Genomic DNA, 22384 nt, shown 5'->3' with positions numbered 1-22384 from the left:
AAGTTGAAAGGAAACACACCCAGATGGGAGTGAAGTCAGGACTTTCAGCTGTAATTCAAGGGGGTTGACAAAAGTGGGGCACTAACCATTCAGGAAGTACAGCCAGTGGCATACCCCCCCCCCCCAATTGTTGGTGGCTTATAAATAATGGAATGAATGGCTGACAAGCAGCTGCATGGCCAGGTGTAGCCTGTTTCCTGGGTGCCCAATCAAGCAGATAAAAGGCCTGGAGGTGGTTCTAAGTGTTACATTTGCATTTGGTAGCTGTTCACTGGAACTCTCAACATGAGGTCCAAAGAAGTGTCCATGTAAGTGAAGGAGGCCATCATTAGGCTAAGAAAACAAGATAAACCCATCAGAGAGATAGCAAAAACATTGGGAGTGGCCAATACAAGAGTTTGGAACATTCTGAAAAAGAAGGAATTAACTGGCAAGCTCAGCAACAGTAAAAGGCCTGGAAGACCATGGAAGACAACTAAAGAGGATGACCGCAGAATTCTGCTCATGGTAAAGAGGAACCCTTTCACAACATCTAGCCAGGTCAGGAATGCTCTAGAGGAGGTAGGCATGTCATTGTCAACATCTACAGTCAAGAGATGGCTTTATTAATACAGAGGCTTCGCAACAAGGTGCAAACCACTGGTAACGCTCAAGAACACAAAGGCCAGATTAGACTTTGCCAGCAAACACCTAAAAAAGCCTGCCCAGTTCTGGAATAAGATTCTTTGGACTGATGAAACCAAGATTAACTTGCACCAGAATGATGGGAATAGTGTGGAGAAGGAAAGGAACACCTCATGATCCAAAGCATACCACATCATCTGGTAAGCATGGTGGAGGCAGTGTTATGGCATGGGCATGTATGGCTGCCAAAGGAACCGGGTCACTGGTGTTTATGATGACCTGACCTCTGATAAAAGCAGCAGGATGAATTCTGAAGTGTATAGGGCTATTCTTTCTGCTCAGATTCAGCCAAATGCTGCCAAACTGATAGGACACGGCTTCATATTGGAGATTGATAATGACCCAAAACATACAGCAAAAGCTATCCAAGAGTTTCTCAAGGCAGAGAAGTGGGATGTTCTTCAACGGCCAAGTCAGCCACCTGATCTCAACCCAATAGAGCATGTTTTTCACTTACTGAAGACAAGACTGAAGGCAGAAAGACCCACAAACAAGCAGCAGCTCAAGGCAGCTGCAATAAAGACCTGGCAAAGCATCTCAAGGGAGGAAACTCAGCATTTGGTCATGTCCAGGGGTTCCAGACTTCAGGCAGTCATTAACTGCAAAGGATTTTCATCCAGGTATTAAAGGCGATCCTTATGTTTGTAATGATGTTGGTTTGTTCCATTACTTATGAGCCACCAACAATGGGGGGGGGGGGCGGGGTATGCCACTGGTTGTACTTCCTGAATGGTAAAGTGCCCCACTTTTGTCAAACCCCTTGAATTACAGCTGAAAGTCCTGACTTCACTCCCATCTGGGTGTGTTTCCTTTCAACTTCAATGTGGTGGTGTACAGAGGCCAAATGCCAAAACAGTTATCCTTGTTCCAATATTTCTGGTCCTGACTGTATGTTCCCTTTAGATAATTAACTGAGGTATGGGAAGCCTTTACGCTGTACTTTTGAAACAGAAATACCTATTTTTATTGAGTGTCAATAATGGACCCCCAAATGGAATATCCATTTTGAAGGCGAGAGAAAGTGTTTTCCTGGTTTACCACGAACCCATATTTGTTAAGTAGTGGAGGGACTGATCTATGTTCCTGTTTGTCCCTCCTGAGAGGAAGCTCTGATTAGTAAATCATCCAAACAAGTACAGATATAAGCCTCTTGAGTTCTCTAATATCTGATTAGGGCCATTCAGATATTAAAGACTGAAGACTCTTGGTGCCAAAGCAAGGCTAAATGTAAGGGTCCTGAACCGAAATTGGTCCTTTCCATAAGTGAACCTGAGAAACCTGTGGTGTTTTAGTCAGATGGGGATGTGAAAGTATGCATTGGATAGGTCTATTGAAGCCAAAAAATCATTTAACAGAATGGCCCCTGCAGTAAATGCCAGTGTCTCCATTTTGAATAACTGGTGTCTAATGTTCTACAGCTTCAAGCTCAAAGTAGTACACATCCCTGACCAATTTTTTTAATCTAATTTTTTCTATTAAGAATTTTGATTACAGTAGTAAAAACTAATACAAACTAAACTTAATGAAAGAAAAGAGAATAAAAAGAAAGAATAAAAAGTACAACTTTAAGGTGCGTGGGCTTCAACTCCCAGAATTCTCCAGTCAGCATGCTGGCTGGGGAATTCTGGGAGTTGAAGTCCATGCATCTTCAAGTGGCCAAGGTTAAAAAACATTGCTCTACGTCATTGCTAAAGTTCCATTTTCTTTGTTCTCTGTTTTTTGTACATATGGATACAGATCACTGCCTCTCAGCCCAGATGGAACTAAGAGGAAACAAAAACACCAAGTCTGTCTAGCCATGAGATACTCCATCCTCAGACCATCTCCACAGCCAACAGAAATTCCTTTTGATCCTGATATCAAATTATGCTCCGCTCTCGAATGCTAAGGTACCAGTTCTACCACATACTGCTGGGCAAATTCCCTGTTCTCTTCAAAGAGACCTCCCCTTCCCCTTTCTCCTCCTTTTATATGGTATCCTTTACATAAAAACAGACCTGGCACCAGCCTTTCCTTCTTTCATTTTATCTTGATGTACAACTGCGATTTAAAAAAGGAGTTAATCTCAGGGGCTTTTCAAACCCTCAAGTCAGAAATCAACAAATTAATAGAATACAGAAAAGTAACTTTTTTTATTGATGCATTGCAATTGTTCTACATTTTTACCATATTATGTAGAAAATACTTAAAATACAAGCTACTTTGTAAAACCAAAGACAAACATTGAATCCAAAGATAAACCGGTTTTCACAATGGACCCTTTTCCCATATAGTTAGTATTAAAGTTTTTAAATATCTGTATTTCCTTTTGTTAAAATGATTTTTACATTATCCCTTAAGTACATTGGCAATACAAACATAGATCAATAATTGTCAGAAACTACCTTTATCTAGCGGCTTGTAAAAAGGAAGAGCACAACCAGAAAAAAGTTAAATTCTACACAGTAAACTAGCATATCAAATACATTTAATAAAGTAGGAATTCCATTGCAATATCAAGGAGTCAAGCAGAAATACTAACATTACATATAATGCACTGCTACATGTAGTGAATTAGATAATAGTTCAAGCTGAATCTGAAATCACACATTATATAAAGTTTAGCAACAAACAACTATGTCAACATGCGGCACCATTCATAAGTTAAAAATTAAAACAAGAAAGCAGGGCTGTGCCAATCCCAGTCACCTAGAAGCAATTGAATTTCATGTTTTTTTAAAAAAAATATTGAAATCAGAGGTATGGTACTGCACTGTTTAACTATGTGCAAGCAGTAAAGCTCAGAAGCTGCCTTTGCAGTGGAGTATCAAGAGCAATGAGGTGAAAGTTCAGCTATCAAGAATGTTAAATAATCTGTTTAATCAATCACAAGAGTGACTAGGTAAAGCATATTTTGTCTTATTACTAAAGTTAAGTTTACTTGCAAGTGAGCTCAGGTTGCAGAGAAAAGCACAGCTGCCCACATGCAAGTCCTACAGATTTCAGAACTTGCACAAATATTTGGCTGCATGCAAAAATGCAGCCGTAATATTATGGGGGTATTCCAAATTCCCTCAGAAAAGGAGACTATATTTTTGAAACATGTTCGGTTTTGCGCATAAAATAGGTTCATTTACATGTAGGCTGCACAACTGTGAGGCTACTGTGCTCTCTCCTTTGGCTGTGAGGCAACCTGGAAATGCACTGGGAGAAAAAGATGCCCCTAAGGCCTAGTTCTCACAGAACATATGAGAGGTTACTTTCAAACCCACCCACCCCACATCTGGAGCCAGGAAGAATCTTGAACCCAATGCGGGTGCCAAGGTCAATTAAAACTTCCCACCTGCTATTGACTCCTGTACCTGAAAGGAAGGTAAATTGAGGGAGAGTTCCCAAACCAAAGCATCTGGAATTATGTCTCCTTCCCTGGGATGGTGTCAATCTGGATGAACAGTCCAGGTGCATATTGTGAGATTTTAAAAGAGCTTAAAGGCAGTAGTCTGCTATGTGTGTAACTTGCCATCTCACCTGCTTTGTGAGAAGAAGGCCTTCTAGGGAAAACCCTTTATATATATTTGTTTGCTTCCAGATATGAAGTGTCTGGTCTCTGGAGCAAATTGCTGAGGAAGCCAGAATCAAGAGCTTGGGAATATGTCTTTTGTTAATGATTCATAATTGCTTAATTCTGATGCTATATAATTATACTTTAAACAGTTTTGGTTTTTTTTGTCTTGAAAAGCCAGTTGTTGTGTTCACTCAGTATAAGTGAACTGACTTGAGGTAAAAATATGATTAACCCTTTCAAGGATAGTTTTTTTTGTTGTTGTTTTTTTAAAGACCTGTACTTTACATTTTCCAAGCAGATTCACTGAAAATCCTTGTCTGCACTGGAAACATTCTAGTAATATTTTGAATTGGACAAAAAATCTACTTTCAGAATTTCTATAAGGTGGATTGAGCTACAGGTCATACCAGGGATGGGACGATAATAATGGGCTTGGCACTAAGCAGAAAACTATTTTGAGAATGTTACAGCAACAGAAAGTGTTGTTGACACCAGTGATGTAAAGAATTGAAATTCCTTGGTTATCTTCACATCAGTACAGAGGAAAAAATTACGACAGAACAAGAGTACAGTAAACAAATGTTCACAGCTAGTCATGCTGTTTACCACTCTCCTCTATTGCCAGAGACAACAGATTCCTCATTAGAAAGGAAACTGTAAGGCTTGTGGTCCACAGACTATTTAGAACTATTGGGGTAAGTGGCTTTAAGACCTCTGAAATCTTGGCCTGGCTGAAATCATGACCCCCCCCCTTCCCCCAATTCCTGACTAGTGGGTTAGTTATTGCCAGTTACCATTTCATAAATTGTTCACATTTGGACTATTATAACATGTGAACATGCACGTTCCAGAAATTGGTTTAATCTTAAGATTTTTTTTTTGTAAAGTACAAAATCTAGCCATATAATCTAGATTGGATGGAATACAAACTGGGTTCCAAGGCTGTTAAAGCCTTTTATTGCTGTAGCAGTACCACTCTCCAAGACAGTTAATTCTCCATTTGGCCAAGAATATTCTTTGCATAATGGCAGTGGTGAAATAAACAATTGTGATAGAACTCAGGAAATCAAATGTGATTTAAAAGCTCACCACTAGCAGGCCAGTTCATGTGTTCATTTCCTCCACCAAGTGCTACAGTTTTCAAAGCTTTCTAAAAATGCCAAATTACTAGTGGTGTTAAATAAAACTTTGTTATGTGCTTTCCAGTAAGCTCTCTTTGGTATAAAAGTTCTAATTGTAACACCAAACTAGAAATATTTTATAAGCAATTTCTGCTACACACATGGGTGGTAATGTTACAGTATAACCTAAGGGAAGGAAATTGCACATGCTTACACCAGTGAAATACCAAATATGTTTCCCAATGCATTCCTAGCATAATACTCTCTTAAAGATGCATCAATAGCTAGAACAGTTGAAATTTTTTTGGGGGGGGAGGGTCACTCAAAATAAAATAGGACATAATCCAGCTAAACTGAAGCATTTCAGACACCACACTAAGCCTTGGTTCGAAGCTGTAATTTGAACTTGATTACAAACTATGTTACTGTTTGAACTGGCAAACCAAATTATTCTGTCTCCAAAGTACATACACCATGGCCAAAGCATGCTGTACAGTGGCCTTCCCCAAGTTGGTCCACTCTAGACATGCCAATTCCCATTATTCTCCAATCAGCAATGACAGGCTGGTTAGCAAATCTTGAAGGAATAGTCTGTCTAGAGGGCATCATGTTGAGTAAGCCAGTACTTTTTAGAGGAGACTATCCTACATGATGGCTTGGCTACCATGCAACTGGAAACAAACTGTAGTCTGTGTTTTATATTGTGGTTAACAAACACACAGCTTGGCTTGATGTCTGAACTCACTCAGCAGTTTCAGGGGGAGCAAATTATAAACATTCTTAACTTTCCATCTGAAGTAAGTGAGACTATAGAAGTACTCAGCTTTGGCTGAATGATGCCCATTGTTTCCATTTATGTTGGCATTGAAACTTAAAGCAAAATGGTTTTGCCACCTATATCTATCCTTAGTGGGACATACTCGATGAATTGCTTCAATTTGACGGAGAGCGGAGGGGCTTGCTGGTCCATCATAAGGCAAGCTCACTGTAAACTCTAGTCACACTACATAATCATTTAAGGCACTACAATATTGGGGGGGGAGGTACACACCAGTCACACATACCTGTGCAAAACAAATCAGAAGATATCCTTGTCTCTCATGCAGCTTTTTTTTTCTTTTCTCTCTTTCTCTCTCAGTGCTACAGTGATGAGCTCTAGGCGATTGCATTATTTCACATACATTCCAACATGTATTAACAACTCATTTTGGTTTAAATACAAAGGAATATATCAATTTCATCCCCAGAAACATTTAAGAGTTAGACAAACACTTAAGTACAGAGTTCAAGTATAATCACTACACATTTTGATTACAAAGACAGAACATTTGGGATTAGCAGGAAATTTTGCTTGTTGTATTTAATTCTAATCAATATGTACATATTTCATTTTCTGTAAAATATTAAAACATCACCATTACAAAACTTCTAAAATAGTTTTAAATTCAGTAATAAACATTTAAAATCTGCAATTTGTGTGTCATGTTTTTGCAATTCCTACATGCATGTATTGTATACAAGTCTTAATAAGAGCGCTTTAATGTTTCCTGCCAACAAATTCCTGGAAGGAGATGCTGGCAGAAGTATAAAAAGTTTACATTTCAGTAGGTTGATGTTAAGGTGAATTTTGGATTCTTCAGCTAAATGAACCAGGCAAGGAAAGACAAGATGAATAAGAGACCCTTGCATTTCTGAGAAAAGAATCCAGCTCTAAATGTTATTTTTAAACTGAAGAAGTATAATCTAATGGCCTAGACTTCAGATAAACTCTCCAGAAACTGCACATCTATTCAGTTTAGTGAGCCTCACAGGAAGAAATTCCCAGTGGCTTCTGCCCTGAAACAGTAATGCAATCCTAAACATTTTCAGCTAAGAGCAAGAGCTTCCGGACAATGCAGTCATAACAACATTACAGACTGTGATCTCATAACAGAAAGCAAATTCATATTTCTGCAATTATTTTTTGAAAAATCCTCTCATCTTCATTTTGGAAATTCACATACTAAAAAAAAAAATTGTGGTTTAAATGAAAACTGTGTACAAAAATGCTACACTATCCTTCAACAGAAATAATTAAAATCAGGGAGTTGGAGAGCAATATACATATGTCTATGTACATAGATAAGAGAAGCTGAAGAGGGAGGAAATAATTGCTTTTGCAGAATTCAGCTCTTGCCTATCAAGAATATGAATTACAATATTAAATTTAAAATACTAACTCAAGTTTATAAAACTTGCCCTAGCAACCTAGAGTTAAATGTGCATTTTAGTGGCAATAGGAGTTTGTGCAAGCTGCTAAAATAATTTAAACAAGTACTATTTAACTCTAATAAGATTTTTTAAAGAACAGCTTCTTAAAAAAGTCATTGATTTGCTTTTCCCTTCTGATTAACATAATAGCTTTAAATAAATGGGGTTCAGGCCTTAGTTGTTTGTTTTTAAAGCATGAATAAAAATTAAACGTAAAATCTTAATGAAAATTTGATTCAAAAGATTCTACCCAGTCATCACCTATGTTTCCCCCAAACAGCAGGGCTCCACCAACAGTACCACCTGATTCTGGAGAGCATAAGCAGAACTGTCAACAAAGGGGTGATTCCCCATTATTTTCCTTGGATTCCACAGAGGTTCCTGTTGTGGAACTGTTAGAATACTGTGAAACCTACTGCAGATCCCTTCACCTCTATGATCATTCACGATTTCGAGTCAATCTCTGCCCCCAAACTACAAGTAAGAATACTGATTAATCTTGGTAGGGCTTAGTGGGTATCCAGTGTAAATCGCAGATCCTCTGGAAGCACCAATGTAGGACTGGGCAGCAAACTGATGTTGATACTGAGCAGGTGCTACGTTGGCAGAGGTTAGCAAGCTGGGCCCCACACTGACTGGGACCTGGTGCACAAGAGTGCTTGGATGGGTTGTGTATGTGGTATGCCTAGAGGAGCCCTGAGGGGAAAAGAGATGAGCAATTGAATTGGTGGAGCCCAAGGTGGCAGCAGTAGTAGGTGCGTAGGTGTACATGTGAGGCTGGCTTGCTGTAGCTGCTGCCAAGTGAGGGTGGACTGGGCTACTATGCTGGAATGTATACGGAGCCTGAGCAATTGTTGTTGGCAAGGGAGCAACATAGGCCTGCTGTCTGCGGGGAGCTGGATTTCCACTTCTCTCTTGAGAGGCCAGTACAGTTGCTTGCTGGTTCTACAAAGCAAGGAAAAGGCTTAGAAAGAAAGCATTCAGAACAACATTATACCAAGAAATGTTTAATAGGAGGAGGAGGAGGAGGAGGAGGAGGGGAATGAAGAGCACTTTTTCCTTCTGGGGATTGCAACGAAGGACTCAAGGATACTTCAACTCCCTAAACACCCTTCCAGGCATCTATCTAGTGCCCCTAACTCACCTAATTTTTATTTTTGAAAAATTAACATCTACATCTGCATAGTAAAGGAAATATTCTGCACCATCAATTTCCTTTCTTTGTTTAGCATATCTAAGAGCATTCTATGAAACGTTCTTGGGGAGGAGGAACAGGTTGACTCTTTGGTTTTTCCAGGGGATATCTACCTAATTTGCCTATTTGCTTTCTGGGATATGTTTTTCAATGGTTTGCTGTTGGCAGGGGTTGGGGGTAGGGACAGTTTGCATGCCTGCCGTTTAGGCTGGTAATCCATTGACCTATTTGAAGTTGGGAGAGTAGTTTATGGACAGCTAAGCTTTTTCAGTTTAGTTATATGAAAACAGTATTTTGGGTTGTGCACTGCAGAGATAAATATAGGGTTTAGCATTTGAGCTCACATCCAATCTTTACCTTACACTCAACTCTGGGGGGAAATTTGGTTGATCGCTGTGAGTCAACAGGCCTTGACAGTGCTTTTTTTTTTTTTTGCCTAGACACACTCCCACAGCAGCCATTTTATAGTTTTGTCACTTTCTGTTTCCTCAAATTTCTAGCCATGCACATAGTCATCTACCAGGGAAAGGGGGTGGAAGGGAGAACTGATGAAATGTGTGTTGCTACCTCACAACACAAACCTTGACGTATCAACTTGCACCCATTATTGGGACACTAATATTTGTTATTAATGTGCATCGTGACATCGCAACACACAATGCATTACTTTTCATCATTGTGGTTTGTAGTGGATGCCAATGGCCATGCTCATGAGCCCAAAATGATTAGAAATCCTGTATCTGATTAGTCTAAACTTGTTCCAAAAAGGAGGCATGGGGATGGTTTGAGGGGTTTTCCTGGACAATGGGGAGGGCTGAAATACATGATCCTTGTGATCCTGTCCGACTCCATAATTTATGAAGCAGGAACTGAATCAACCACTGAATGCAAATTTGTTTCAATACCATTGCTCCCTTAAATTTCCATCTATCACAAGTTCCTATTTTGGTATTTCCTTTTTAATTGTTCCTTCACTATATAGCACTGTTAACTGCTAATATCTGAACATCACGGCAGGATATAGCAGGCAAAATAGTTCTACGTACCTGGCTAAGGTTGAGTGGCTGTACACCATTTGTCACTACCCGATGTTGCCGATATCCAGTTGGTGTGATACAACATCCTGATGTTTGCCCACTTACAGATGCCATTGGCTTGATCTTGCTCAGGCTAAAGACTCCTACAATAAAAATCACCAAATTTACTCCATAAAATATCCTCCTTTTTAATAAGGGAAACAAGATCCAGTCCAAAAGCTAGGTATCTCCTCAAATCTTTAAAAGAAAAGGTCCCTGAAGAGGCCCAAACCTCTTTGGGGATAGGCCATATCAAGGTGTCGCCAGAGGGGAAAGGCAAAGTCCTGGGGAAGCTGTGAGCAGATAAAGGGATGGAGCTTTGGGGAAGGAAAGAGGCAGGCTTTAGGAAGAGCCTTAAATCAAGGCCATCTCTATTCTGTTCTACATCTCTATTAGATGTGCTAGAATGTGGACATACGCTATGAACTTTTTGATTTGTACAACAGGAAACCAATCATATCGCAAGTTATTTCTGAACATAACATTCATTTCAAAATTGGTTTATCCTTTTAACAGCAGGTGAGGAGGGATTCATGCTAAACTCACCAAGATGTACCAACTAAGATCCAGTCTATTATCTTATTTCATTCACATTACTGCATATACTCCTTGCCCAAGTAATCAAAACCTATACATACAGAAAAATTAAAATACCTACTAACAGTATATAAAATCCTATCAGCATAACGTTCTTAATTAAAATGGCAAAAAACAGCCCCAAAATGTCCCCCCCACACACAAAAAAGTTTACAGCATTGCTATAAAGAAGGAAAAGGAAAGTTACTCTTTCCATGAAAAACTATCCAAACTATCCACCAACCTATCTCCTTGGTGCCTGCCCTAAAGAAAGTACTTAAAAAGAACCAGATTTAAGGTCTGAAACCAGATTTTAAAATAATCTAATTTTAGTGAACTACTTTAAAGCATTCACAGGTTTTGGGGTATATTTTTAACAATTTTCTTCTTGGAGTGATAATTAAGCACACTGAGAAGGGACTTCTAGTGCCCTTTTTATTTTTATTGATTTATTGGTTTGATTTTTAAAGAACTGCAACCTTATGATTCTTGGTGGTATACAAAAATTTTCTAAAATTCCACAATACAACAATATAAACTAGTGAAACCAAAATACAAACAAACCATTACCATTAATTTAAATTACAACACTATCCTAATAGCAGTCAACACATTGATGGCTTTATATTAATTAAATATTCTTGACTCCCTTTATTGCATTCAGTGAGACTATTAGACAGCCATATTTAATTAGCTACGTAAAATATAATATCATTCCACATGTGTTAAATCGTAGATTGGGTTGCCTTAACTATGAATGCTGAAGAACAAAGTAAAAGCAGCCTGGGAATATATGAAGTTTCTAGAAATAAATACCTGCATAATCTAAATGGGAGAAAATCACTGCAACTCTATTAAAAATACATGGCTATCAATTATTATGGAAGGAAATAATCTTACAAATGAAAAAAAAATCCTTTTCCAGCCTTATGTAAATAAGATAACAATAGAGTGGGAAAATTTGGAAATTCTGAGCTTGATTCTGGAAGCTTTTACTTTTTTTTTTTTTTTGCATTTGTTATAAATAAAAGTTTCCCACTCTGTTGGGACTTAACCTAACATCTCAAAATGGTCAATCTGCCACCCTCGTGCTTAAAGAGGAAATCTAAATTTATTATTATAAATAATAATGATTAGAGATTGATTACCATTATAAATGACTTGGGAAAATTATGATTATACTGAATTGGAAGAAACTTGTGCATAACTTTGCTTTTCCCAAGTAAACATTTTCTTTTTCTTTTATATTATATATAACTACAGAACTGTGATTAGTACAGAATACTTAATAAGAAAATATTAATAAACTTACAGGTATGCACACATAAACATACTTGTATGCATCATATAGAAGAGAAAGATTTAGTTTACGAGCACACTAGGTTTTGTCATTAATACATTTGTTATTCTTTTCTGAAGATCACATTTGTATTAATTTTTTGTACTCTGAATGAATCCATTATAAATAATATTTTTAAAAGCTTTTATCTCAAACCACCTTTTCCTTTTGGCTAAGAGCCATCATTTAGCAAACAGCTGGATGCCTATGTGCTCCTCCTGACAATTACTCTTTCGTATGTTGATTATGAAAGCTGTGCAGGCAAACACTAACAAAAAACACATACAATGTTTTAGCAAAACCTGGATAAAACTGGGAGGAGAAAACCCAGCCCCTACAATGCACTTTGCAGGCAACAAACCTTACCTGAGGCCTGGGTGGCTACAGTACAGTCGCTAAGCTGTGTTTTCAGAGGCACAATAATGGTACGGGAAGCGGAGTTTTCAGCCGCCCCTCTACTTGGCTCCAGCGTGCCACCAGAGCTCCTGAGCGTGGAAAGTGCATCTGATGCATAAGGGCTATTCAGTGAAGAATCTGAATCAGGGGAATCATTAACAGTAACGTAGCTGATGACATTGGATCTCTGCTTCATGCCCAAGCTATGAGGAAACAATAACCCTTTATTAGTTATCTTAGTTATCTTAATCTTATCTTATTACAATATTTAGAAAAATACATATCCATACTATTCAGGAACCCAAATAAATCAGATAAAAAGAAATAACATAGGTTGTGCAATGCAGTCAATGATCTGATTCCAAAAAAGTGCTTCAGAGCACACAGGAATGTGAATTCTGCATCCACCTGCAACTCCTGTATTATTCTGTACACAAAACTGTATTAAATACGTTTGCATCCCGCAACTTTCCCACAAGCTTTGGGTAGCATACATGGAATCTATCTTATTTCATTTTCACAACTATCCTATAAGGTATGTTACACTGACCTAACAAGGTCCACAACTTTTTATATGATGGAGAACAGTTTGGAGCCAGTCCAAAACTAATACTTCTAACACAAATCCTCAAACTACCTTAAAGTTGTGAAGGGTTTGTTTAATTATACAACTTCAAAAGTATGAGGAATCCACTGTGCTTCAAAATAGATGAATTTATCCACTAGCTCTATATAATTGTGTAACATGAGATGTGTAACATTTACATAGATATGAACACAGGACCTTATATCCTGTCAAATTACTGTTCAATCTAGACCAGAATTATCAATGCAGACTACAAATAACTCTTCAGGGGTTCAGAAAAGGGATTCTTGACACCTCCAGCCCTACCTAAAGATGCCGGAGACTGAGCCTTGGACCTCTCACCTGAAAATCATACACAGGTAGTCCCCAGTTCAAGAATGAGCTCCGTTCCCAAGGTCTGTCCTTAAGCTGAATTTGTACGTAAGCCACAACATACTGTATAAGTAGCATTGGGTAATTCGCTCGAGCCATTGTGTATTTAACTTGAATTTTGCTACAATAGGCTCCATTCTTAACTATGGGTCGTCCTTAACCTGGAGATTACTTGTCTTGCCCATTGAGCTATGGGCCCTTGCTCTTTTCTGCTTCATGATTCTCTCTTTCTCACTGCAATGTCTTAATGAATAACATATATGAAATTCCCTTTGAAAGGAGCTTAAGCCTCTACCTTCCAGGTTTGTATTTGTTGTCTTCCTCTTCATCAGTGTCACTGCGGATGGTGATAACACTAACAGGAGGACTGGGGGTATCTGGAATAACAATGGGCTGATGCTGCTCTTGCACTGGAAGGAGAGCATTGGAGGAAGAAGATGTGGCACGCAGAGGGCTGCTCCCAATTAGAGAGTAGACTTGAGATGGAATTGCCTCCAAAGTAGATGCAGGTCTATGGGGAAGATACATTGATAGTTATGATAAATAAATTCATCCACTAAAGGCATAAACAGAGCTTATATATTATGGATGGCTCCAAGCTTGCAGAGTTATTCCAGCTCAAATAATCATGTACAACCCAGTACAAAAGCATGTCATTTAGATTTTAAGTCTTGCAGGATTCTCAAACCAGTGCTTGTCCCACTCTCTGTAAACAAATTTTTATTCTCTACTTTCCTCAGTAATTATATATTCTTATTACTTAACAATAATTTAGCACCTACAGGTGCTAATTTAGCAGGTGCTAAATTAAGGCTAGTGCACAAGAAAGTTCTTATTTAGCATAACTGTCTGGGTTCAAACTTGCTTGAGGACTTAATCTGCTATAAGCATCGTGTTGTTATACTAAAAATGCCTAGGTGTATATGAAAAATACTGTCTGCCTATTCCTATTCAGAAGCAGGAGAAACAGTTGCTTACTTTGTGGCACTGTGAGATGGGTGCTTATTCTTCTTCGCTGGTACCACATTACTTTGCTGCTGTCTTACAACATGAGCCACTCCAACATTCAAAGGTTGGGTTGTAGCCAGAGTCACATGATTGGTCAACAAAGATGGCTGCTGCATGATAGTGCTATACTGATTTCCATGTGAATGAGCGTTTCTAAAGGAAACAAGAAAATAACACAGAGATGCCTATTATTATTTATATACTCCAGAAGACAGAGCCAGTTTGGTATAGTGGTTAAGGCATCAGGCTAGAAACTGGGAGGTCATGAGTTCTAATCCCACTTTAGACACAAAGCCAACTGGGTGACCTTGGGTCAGTCACTCTCTCTCAGCCCTATGAAAGAGGCAATGGCAAACCACTTCCAAAAAACAGTGCCAAGAAAACTGCATGGACTTGTCCAGGCAGTTGCCAGGAGTCAACATTGACTCAAAGGCGCGTGCATGCACACACTCCAGAAAAACAACAATTCTTAGAGGGTGGTATCCAATCAGGATCCTGGAATGGGGAGGATCTGTGTTTATTTTATCCACATTATAGTAGGTTTTGCTCGGTCTCTACATATTTGAACAGAAAATATATTACTTTCTTTGGAGTTAAAACTTCAGACATTAACTGTACTTTTTTTTTCCTAGAGAAGGCTGTAATTTAATGGCATATCTTGAGGATGCCCAACAGATCCCCTCCTACCTTTTGTGAGCATCTGTGGATGTTATGTACCTATCCACTTATTTCTTGACAGTTCAATCATATTTCTATATTTATATCTTTCTCTCACTTTCCTATCCCCCCAGAGGGGTATACAAAAGTACATCCTAGTCAATGAGAAGGAATTTATTTTTACCACTATGCCACGCATCTTGTTATCTATCCTTAAAAATATCATCTGAAAAAACGGCATCATTTCTACCCTTTTTCATATTATGTAATACCTACATTTCTGCTTTGTAGAAGACTCACCTCCAATCAGCCAACTGCTGGTTACTTCCAATTGTTTCAGGAATCACAGCCGTAGGCTGGACAGAATTGTGCAATGCAACCCCTGGAAGCTGTTGCCATGTAGAAGGCAAAAGGATCTGTTGGGTCCCTCCAGGCCAGGCCTGCTGCAAAACAACAAAAAGAAAAACAAAAGATTTACTAAGGTTAGCTTTTAAGAAACTAAAAAAAATTAAGTTTAAAGTAAAAGAAATGAGAACATTGTTAACTTGCAGAGATAAAGACACGGGACTACATTTCTGCAAATAATTTTACAATGGAAGTGAACAAAAACGCAATAAAAAATGTTTCCTCTCACTCCATTCATTGTATATATCATAGAGCCAACAGTAGAGGAGCTTTATATTCAGATAATGCTGCAGAAAATATATTTAGCATTTAAGTAACTAAGCAAAACAGATAACATTTTGGGGGTGGCTTTGAAGAAAATGATTCTTAAAATATAGAATGGGCCATTCTTAGAGGCTTTAGGAGAAGCAGCAAAATTTTATGATAAGTTCTGGAGATAGTGCATTCATATTTAAATGCTAGTTCTCATACAAATATTTTCATGTGAAACTAGCCCTTTGGAGGAATATGAATACCCCTTCCTCATTAACACAACATATTAGTCTGCAGATAGCTGTCTGCAGCAGTAGCTGAAGGCACGTGGCTTGTGTAACTATTTCTGCATGCTGACTTGTAGAAAATAGGTTGGTGCAGGACTGAAGTAGAAGGCAATATAATTTTAAAATGAGGGGTTTGAGTTCAAATGCCTGGAGGACAGCTTTTTTCTGGATCATTTACTGTGTTGAGGAAATTTCAAGATTTGAAAGCAATTTAAACTACTTTTTATGTGGTTCCTCCACATGGAATCAGGAGTAATTGGGATAATTTTCTTCCCTTTGAAAAGCAAATACTTTTAAGGAAATTGCAAACTTGATATGTAGTCAAATGTGCATAAATCAGAAGAAGTCCACAGATTTAGGAGCATTTAACTTTAATGAGATGGTTACAGTTGCGCCATTAAGGTAAGAGCAACTGCTGGCCCATCTGCAGTCTTAAATATTCTAAGTACACATTGTATAACCATAAAGGCTCTGAATTATAAAGGAAGTACTGTAACAGTTTTTCACTGGACAGGAACCTGTACCTGTGTAACCAAACAGATGAGGATCACCTATCTCTCTTCCTACTTTGGCATCCTTTTTGTAACCATTATTAAGTGAAGTATTTATTTTTGTAATTCTACAGGAACGGTGTTGTAGAATGTAGATAACTCTTCCTCTCTATGCCATGAAGGCTGTATCCCAGCATATCACTTAAAAAAAAAATTACTTGCTCCATGTCTACTGTTGCTTTATTTAAAACATGTAGGATGTTTTAAATAAAGGAGGATCAAACAGTCCTCGTGTTTGTTTTCAGATCCTACTATAGTTATAATAAATTTGTTTTCCAGTGTTAACTCCTTACAATGGATTCATTAAATCCATCCAAGAAGAGTGTTTTCTCTTTGCAAAAACATATTCACAAGTTCTGCAATAAAATACTTCCAGAGTCCAATACTTGTAACCATATTTCACACAGTTCAAACTGCAAAATTATCACACATGCAATTTTAAATGACATATTTCTGCAAGTAACAAATTCTCTTATTCCAAACACTGGTTCCAAACAAGAAGCTTTCAAGCAGAGAACTGCTAACCCCTCTGCCAACACAAGCGGAATAATTAAAAAAAGAGAATAATGTTAAGTCACACCATGCCTCTTTCCAAAAGCCAACACCTGCACAAGACAAAGCAGAGAGTTTAATACAGTGCGAGATCTAATGTCCCCACCAGGAGGCAGAAATCGGGCTTTCCAAGCGACGAACTGTTTTGACAGAGGAGGGACAAAAATATGCAAAGCTTAGCAAATGGCTAACGTAAACTTAGATGAAGCAGCAAAAGGGAGAAGTGTTGAAAGCACTAAAGGTGAGCATTTCAGGCAAAAGCCTAGAAGCCAAAATTCATGGAGAGAAAGGTAGGATTCAGATAGACAGGTGGATTTAGTCTAGAAGATACATTTTGTGTCATCGTACCACGGAAGCACAGCAATTAGTATTCCAAGCAGAGGTGCAGAAAACATTTCAAATTCAAAACATTTCAATCTTGTTTTGAGCTCAAACAGAATGCTTCTACTTTTCAGTGTCCACACTGTTCTGATCATTCCATAAGTATTTGAGTTCAAAACAGCTCAGTTCCAGGCTCCAAAATGATTCCAGACAGGTCGAAACAAAGTTGGAGCATTTTTACTAAGGTTGATGCAACTCATTTGAACCCCAAACAACTGTTTCAAGCTTGAAATGTTTCAGTTCTGAATGCTTTGCAGACTCTAATTCCAAGTATGACAGTTTGGATTTATTAAAATCCAGTTTCTAATCCTTAAGGCTGCAAATTGTTTGAAAGCATACAGGCTATGTCTTGAGGAATCTCAGAAGAGAGAGGCGACACAAGTAGAAAAGAAGTTCAAATGGCCTGTGCCTTCCATAGTTCTTTTCCCTTTCCTGTGAGACAAGAGGGCTTCATCTGTATAATTTATACTAGTTTCAGAATTTAATTTTCCATTGCAATGAATTTTGAATGCAGAGTATATAAAATTCTGGTCTCAGTCTCCTAGCAGTAAATCAAAAGAGGGACTGGTTAGCTTACTGGTTGAGAAGTCCAAAATAGTCTTCTGATAGTAAATAATCAAAGATTTAAATTCTATTAGATGTACTCCATGTGTTTCAACTAATGAAATTCAGCTAGAATTGAATAATGGAAGACAGAATGGAGAACTAAGAAATCTGTAGTGATCTTTTCAACACATGCAGTCATAATCTTTAAAAAAAAAATCTATCTTGCCTACCCACATGGCACTCCTTGGAGCAACGGTAGCAATGTCAGAGGGAGCAGTTACTCATCTTGGTGAGACTTATTCTGACTAGAGCCAACAATGCCCCTTTTCTCTCCATTGGAAGAGAAAGATGCTCACGAATTATCACTTTAAAGTAACATAAGACAATGATGTATGCAACAAATAGAAGTGTGCTTGGCAAGACACATGAGGACATCACCATTTCAAGTGCACTGCAATGTTTCCATGTTTTTCACTGATCTGATTCTGGGGTTTCCAATTGACTGTTTTGTGGGATCTACAAAGTATGAATTCCAATCAGAGAAATCCAGAATGAGAAAGAAAAATTTGAGAAGTGTGAACTGTGCTTCTTTTAACAACTCTAGAGAATTAAAGAACTATCCTAAGATATAGCTTAGACAGGAAGAGCTCACCTTTAATCTCAACCAAGAATTGTAAAAGGAACTAAAAGCACTGGTGGGATGCAACATCTCTTTAAGGATGATGCACACTAGTCAGAGGTAATGAAAGGCCAGAAAGATTTGGGTTCCTAATTGTTTGATGGAGGTTAAGAAATCTGGGTTGTTAAAGCCATGAATCAATAAAGGATTTAATGATATTAGACACTTTCTGTGCTTAACAGATCTGTATGTGCAAAGAAACTAAAAAAAAAAAAAAGCTAAATTTGTCAAGACATGGCTACCCAGGTATCAATGGCAGAATCAATCTAAGGACCATTACTGTTGTTTTCAATCAGCAAAATAAAAAAGATAAGAGTATAGAAAAGAAGAAGTACATTACTGCTCTTTCCAAACTAGGAGAAGAGCTTGATCAGCAAACTAGCCAGTAAAGAACAGTCAATGAATCTGGATTCTTTACAGAGCAACACTAAACATCAGAGTCAGACAGTGCTTCAGCAATGTTGGGGAGGAAAAACAACAAGACATTAAGATGTAGCAAGAACACAGCCACAAGATGGCACATGCTTCCATGCCCTCTGCAAGTCTAAGTTAAAACAAAAACTCCGTTAGTGAACACAATCAAGGGAGGCAATTACCAGTACTGCAGCCGTCTGTTCTACTAGCGCTGGCCGGCCGGCTGCGCAGTTCAGAGTAAAGGGCACCGCATACTGCGGCGTGATGGTGGCTACTTGAGGATGAAGAGTTGCTACCATTAGTGGTGTACAGCTTCCCTGAAATGTAGATTAGGCAGTGAGTGAAACAAATGTACTAAGGTAACAGGGCCAGAAAGGCTTCCCCCAAGGATATTAAGGGTGCTTTTGAGTGACTTGCAGAATTCATAGGTATCCACTGAAAAATTCAATATGCTTTTCTGCCAACTTGTATGCACTGATAACAAGTATTTCTTCATATCCATGAACAAGCCTTTTGTGTTTAGTGCACTTAAAGCAAAAATTAATTATGAGTGGTATAAAACAGTGCAGGAAAGGCTTGGAAACAGAAATAACTCCTAAAATGGCTTACTGAAAGCATTCAATTGTTAAACCAGCGTTTTGTGTTTTGATATAAAAATAGCATTAACTGCTTTCCTACTGATTTCATTTTAAAAATACAGAGCAATTCAGTTACTCTGTCAGTGTAATTATATTTCACCACAAATATCTTAAAACTTAGAAGAGAAGAAAATTTTCATTGTATTCATATAGAATACAATATGGGATTTGTATTATGCTAGCCTAAGTGCTTCCAAATGCCTTCTGCAATACAAATAAAAAGGGAGAAGTTGCTATCTTTAGGTTATTCATGCCTGACCTAAATTGAGTTTACAATGATGTAACCAAAGCTGCATTGCAAAGATAATACAATTAAGTTAACAAGTAATGTATGTAACTATAATTATTAGGATTTCAAAATCTTCAGTTCTGGAACAAACATCCCCATTATAACAATGAATATATAACAACAACAACAACAAAGGTTTCTGAAAGCAGAAACTCCTTTGTTTTTATAGCAGAATATGAAACTAATATTGAGTTTATCAGAGCTGTAAGTCTAAACCTTTGTTATTATGGGTAACCTGCCATTTTCTCAGCATCAAGAAACAAAACAAATGCAATAAGTACTCCTAAATCGAATGGTAAAATTGATGGGAAAGAGTAATTTATTTGAACCAATAAACAACTTTTTCTGCTTTCTACTAAGTCTTATATTAACTGTAATTTTATGGCAAGCAATTAAAATCAATTAAAATTTATCTTCTTTTAAAATAATAGCTGCTAATATATTCTGCTATAGACACAATGGCGGATCTGTACCTGTAAATGAAAATTGCCTAAGATTTTGGTCTTGGACAATAAGTCCATTTGCAAAGGCCAAACCTTTAAAGCAAAGAAGTCATTAGACAAAGAAAGAGACTACTGCCCATATTTTATTATCTTTTCCTTAGTATGCTACTAATGATTTTTAAAAGACTCAAGCATTTCTTATTCCCAATTTCAATTGAGAATATACCATAGATATTATCCAAACATATCTATGACATCTTGCTTTACTGTCCCTCCCCCTTTTTACCTGTGTGAGAACTCCTGACTGGATCTGCAGTGGCTGAGCTGCTGGCGCTTGTGGCACAATTGGAACAGCATTGTCCATCCTTACAGGAAACCCCGAATGCTTTGTGGTTGCCTGAAGACCAGCTGGAAGGAATACAAGATAGATCACAAATAACTACCCAAATATTTTTCAGAGCTTACCTGCCAATAAATGATCCATAAAAAAGATAGAGTTAAGATCCTAATTATCATATTGAGAAAGGTTCACCCACCCCAGAAGCTAATAATATTCTATGCTATATTCTCAAGGCACCTGATACGCCCACAGGACCAAAAAAGTTGGGGATCCTGGCCTACCTTTGTAAGACAGTTATGAAGCAACAGAAACATTTTTTTTTTTTTTGCAATACCCATGAAATGAACCATGCAGCTTCCTTCTATTATGCATCATACCTATATACAGTACTGTGCAAAGGTTTTAGGCAGGTGTGAAGAAATGCTGTAAAGAATGCATTCAAAAATAGATATTGTAATTATCTATGTTTAGCAATTTACAAAATGTAAAGTGAGCAAACAGAAGAAAACCCCAAATCAAATAATTATTTGGTATGATTACCCTTTGGTTTCAAACCAGCATAAATTCTTACACTCGCACACTTTGTACACTTGCACAAAGTCAGGGATCTTGTAGGATTAGAGTCAGTTGTATGATTAACCAATTATACCAAGCAGGTGCTAATGATCATCAATTTCATATGTAGGTTGAAACACAGTCATTAACTGAAACAGAAACAGCTGTGTAGGAGGCTTAAAACTGGGTGAGGAACAGCCAAACTCTGCTACTAAGGTGAGGTTGTGGAAGACAGTTTCATGTCACACACCATGGCAAGACTGAGCACAGCAACAAGACACAAGGGAGTTATACTGCATCAGCAAGGTCTTGCCCAGGCAAAAATTTCAAAGCAGACTGGGGTTTCAAGATGTGCTGTTCAAGCTCTTTTGAAGAAGCACAAAGAAATGGGCAACATTGAGGACTGTAGACACAGTGGTTGGCCAAGGAAACTTAATGCAGCAGATGGAAGACACATCATGCTTACTTCCCTTTGATACTGGAAGATGTCCAGCAGTGCCATCAATACAGAACTGGCAGAAACCAGTGGGACCCAGGTATACCCATCTACTGTCCAAAGGAGTCTGTCCAGAAGTGGTCTTCATGGAAGAATTGTGGTCAAAAAGCCATACCTCTGATGTGGAAACAAGGCTAAGCAACTCAACTATGCACAAAAAAATAGGAACTGGGGTGCAGAAAAATGGCAGGAGGTGCTCTGGACTGATGAGTCAAAATTTGAAAGAGTTGGGTGTAGCAGGAGGCAGTTTGTTCACCAAAGGGCTAGAGAGCAGTACAATAATGAGTGTCTGCAGGCAACAGTGAAGCATGGTGGAGGTTCCTTGCAAGTTTGGGGCTGCATTTCTGCAAATGGAGTTGAAGATTTGGTCAGGATCAATGGTGTCCTCAATGCTGAGAAATACATCAGATACTTATCCATCATGCCATACCATCAGGGAGGCGTGTGATTGGCCCCAAATTTATTCTGCAGCAGGACAATGACCTCAAACATACAGCTAACATCATTAAGAACTATCTTCAGTGTAAAAAAGAACAAGGAGTCCTGGAAGTGATGGTTCCGCCCCCACAGAGCCCTGATCTCAATATCATTGAGTCTGTCTGGGATTACATGAAGAGACAGAAGGATTTGAGGCAGCCTACATCCACAGGAGATCTGTGGTTAGTTCTCCAAGATGTCTGGAACAACCTACCTGCCGAGTTCCTTCAAAAACTGTGTGCAAGCGTACCTAGAAGAATTGATGCTGTTTTGAA

General features: G+C 38.2%; 1 protein-coding gene across 3 annotated transcripts in view; it reads right to left on the bottom strand.

The window, feature by feature from the left end:
- Positions 1–2792: 2792 nt before the first annotated feature.
- HIPK1 (homeodomain interacting protein kinase 1) overlaps positions 2793–22384 on the bottom strand; it is a 42303-nt gene continuing 22711 nt past the window's right edge. For 2 of the 3 annotated variants that reach the window (XM_007429594.3, XM_007429595.3), the window contains exons 9-16: positions 20528–20649; positions 19054–19188; positions 15105–15247; positions 14118–14300; positions 13435–13650; positions 12152–12384; positions 9841–9974; positions 2793–8544 (exon numbers count right to left, since the gene is read on the bottom strand). In XM_007429594.3, coding sequence (XP_007429656.1) covers positions 8074–8544; positions 9841–9974; positions 12152–12384; positions 13435–13650; positions 14118–14300; positions 15105–15247; positions 19054–19188; positions 20528–20649 — 1637 coding nt within the window. In that variant the 3' untranslated portion in view covers positions 2793–8073. The remainder of the gene's footprint in view (positions 8545–9840; positions 9975–12151; positions 12385–13434; positions 13651–14117; positions 14301–15104; positions 15248–19053; positions 19189–20527; positions 20650–22384) is intronic. The other variant, XM_015888322.3, reaches the window with a different exon arrangement.

This window comes from Python bivittatus, unplaced genomic scaffold (assembly GCF_059951505.1).
Source record: "Python bivittatus isolate LINGU-HERP-01145 unplaced genomic scaffold, Pbiv_v1 ctg000700_np1212, whole genome shotgun sequence".
NCBI lineage: Eukaryota > Metazoa > Chordata > Lepidosauria > Squamata > Pythonidae > Python > Python bivittatus.
The sequence above is the reverse complement of the archived record's forward strand: the minus strand, read 5'-3'. Positions and strand labels throughout refer to the sequence as shown.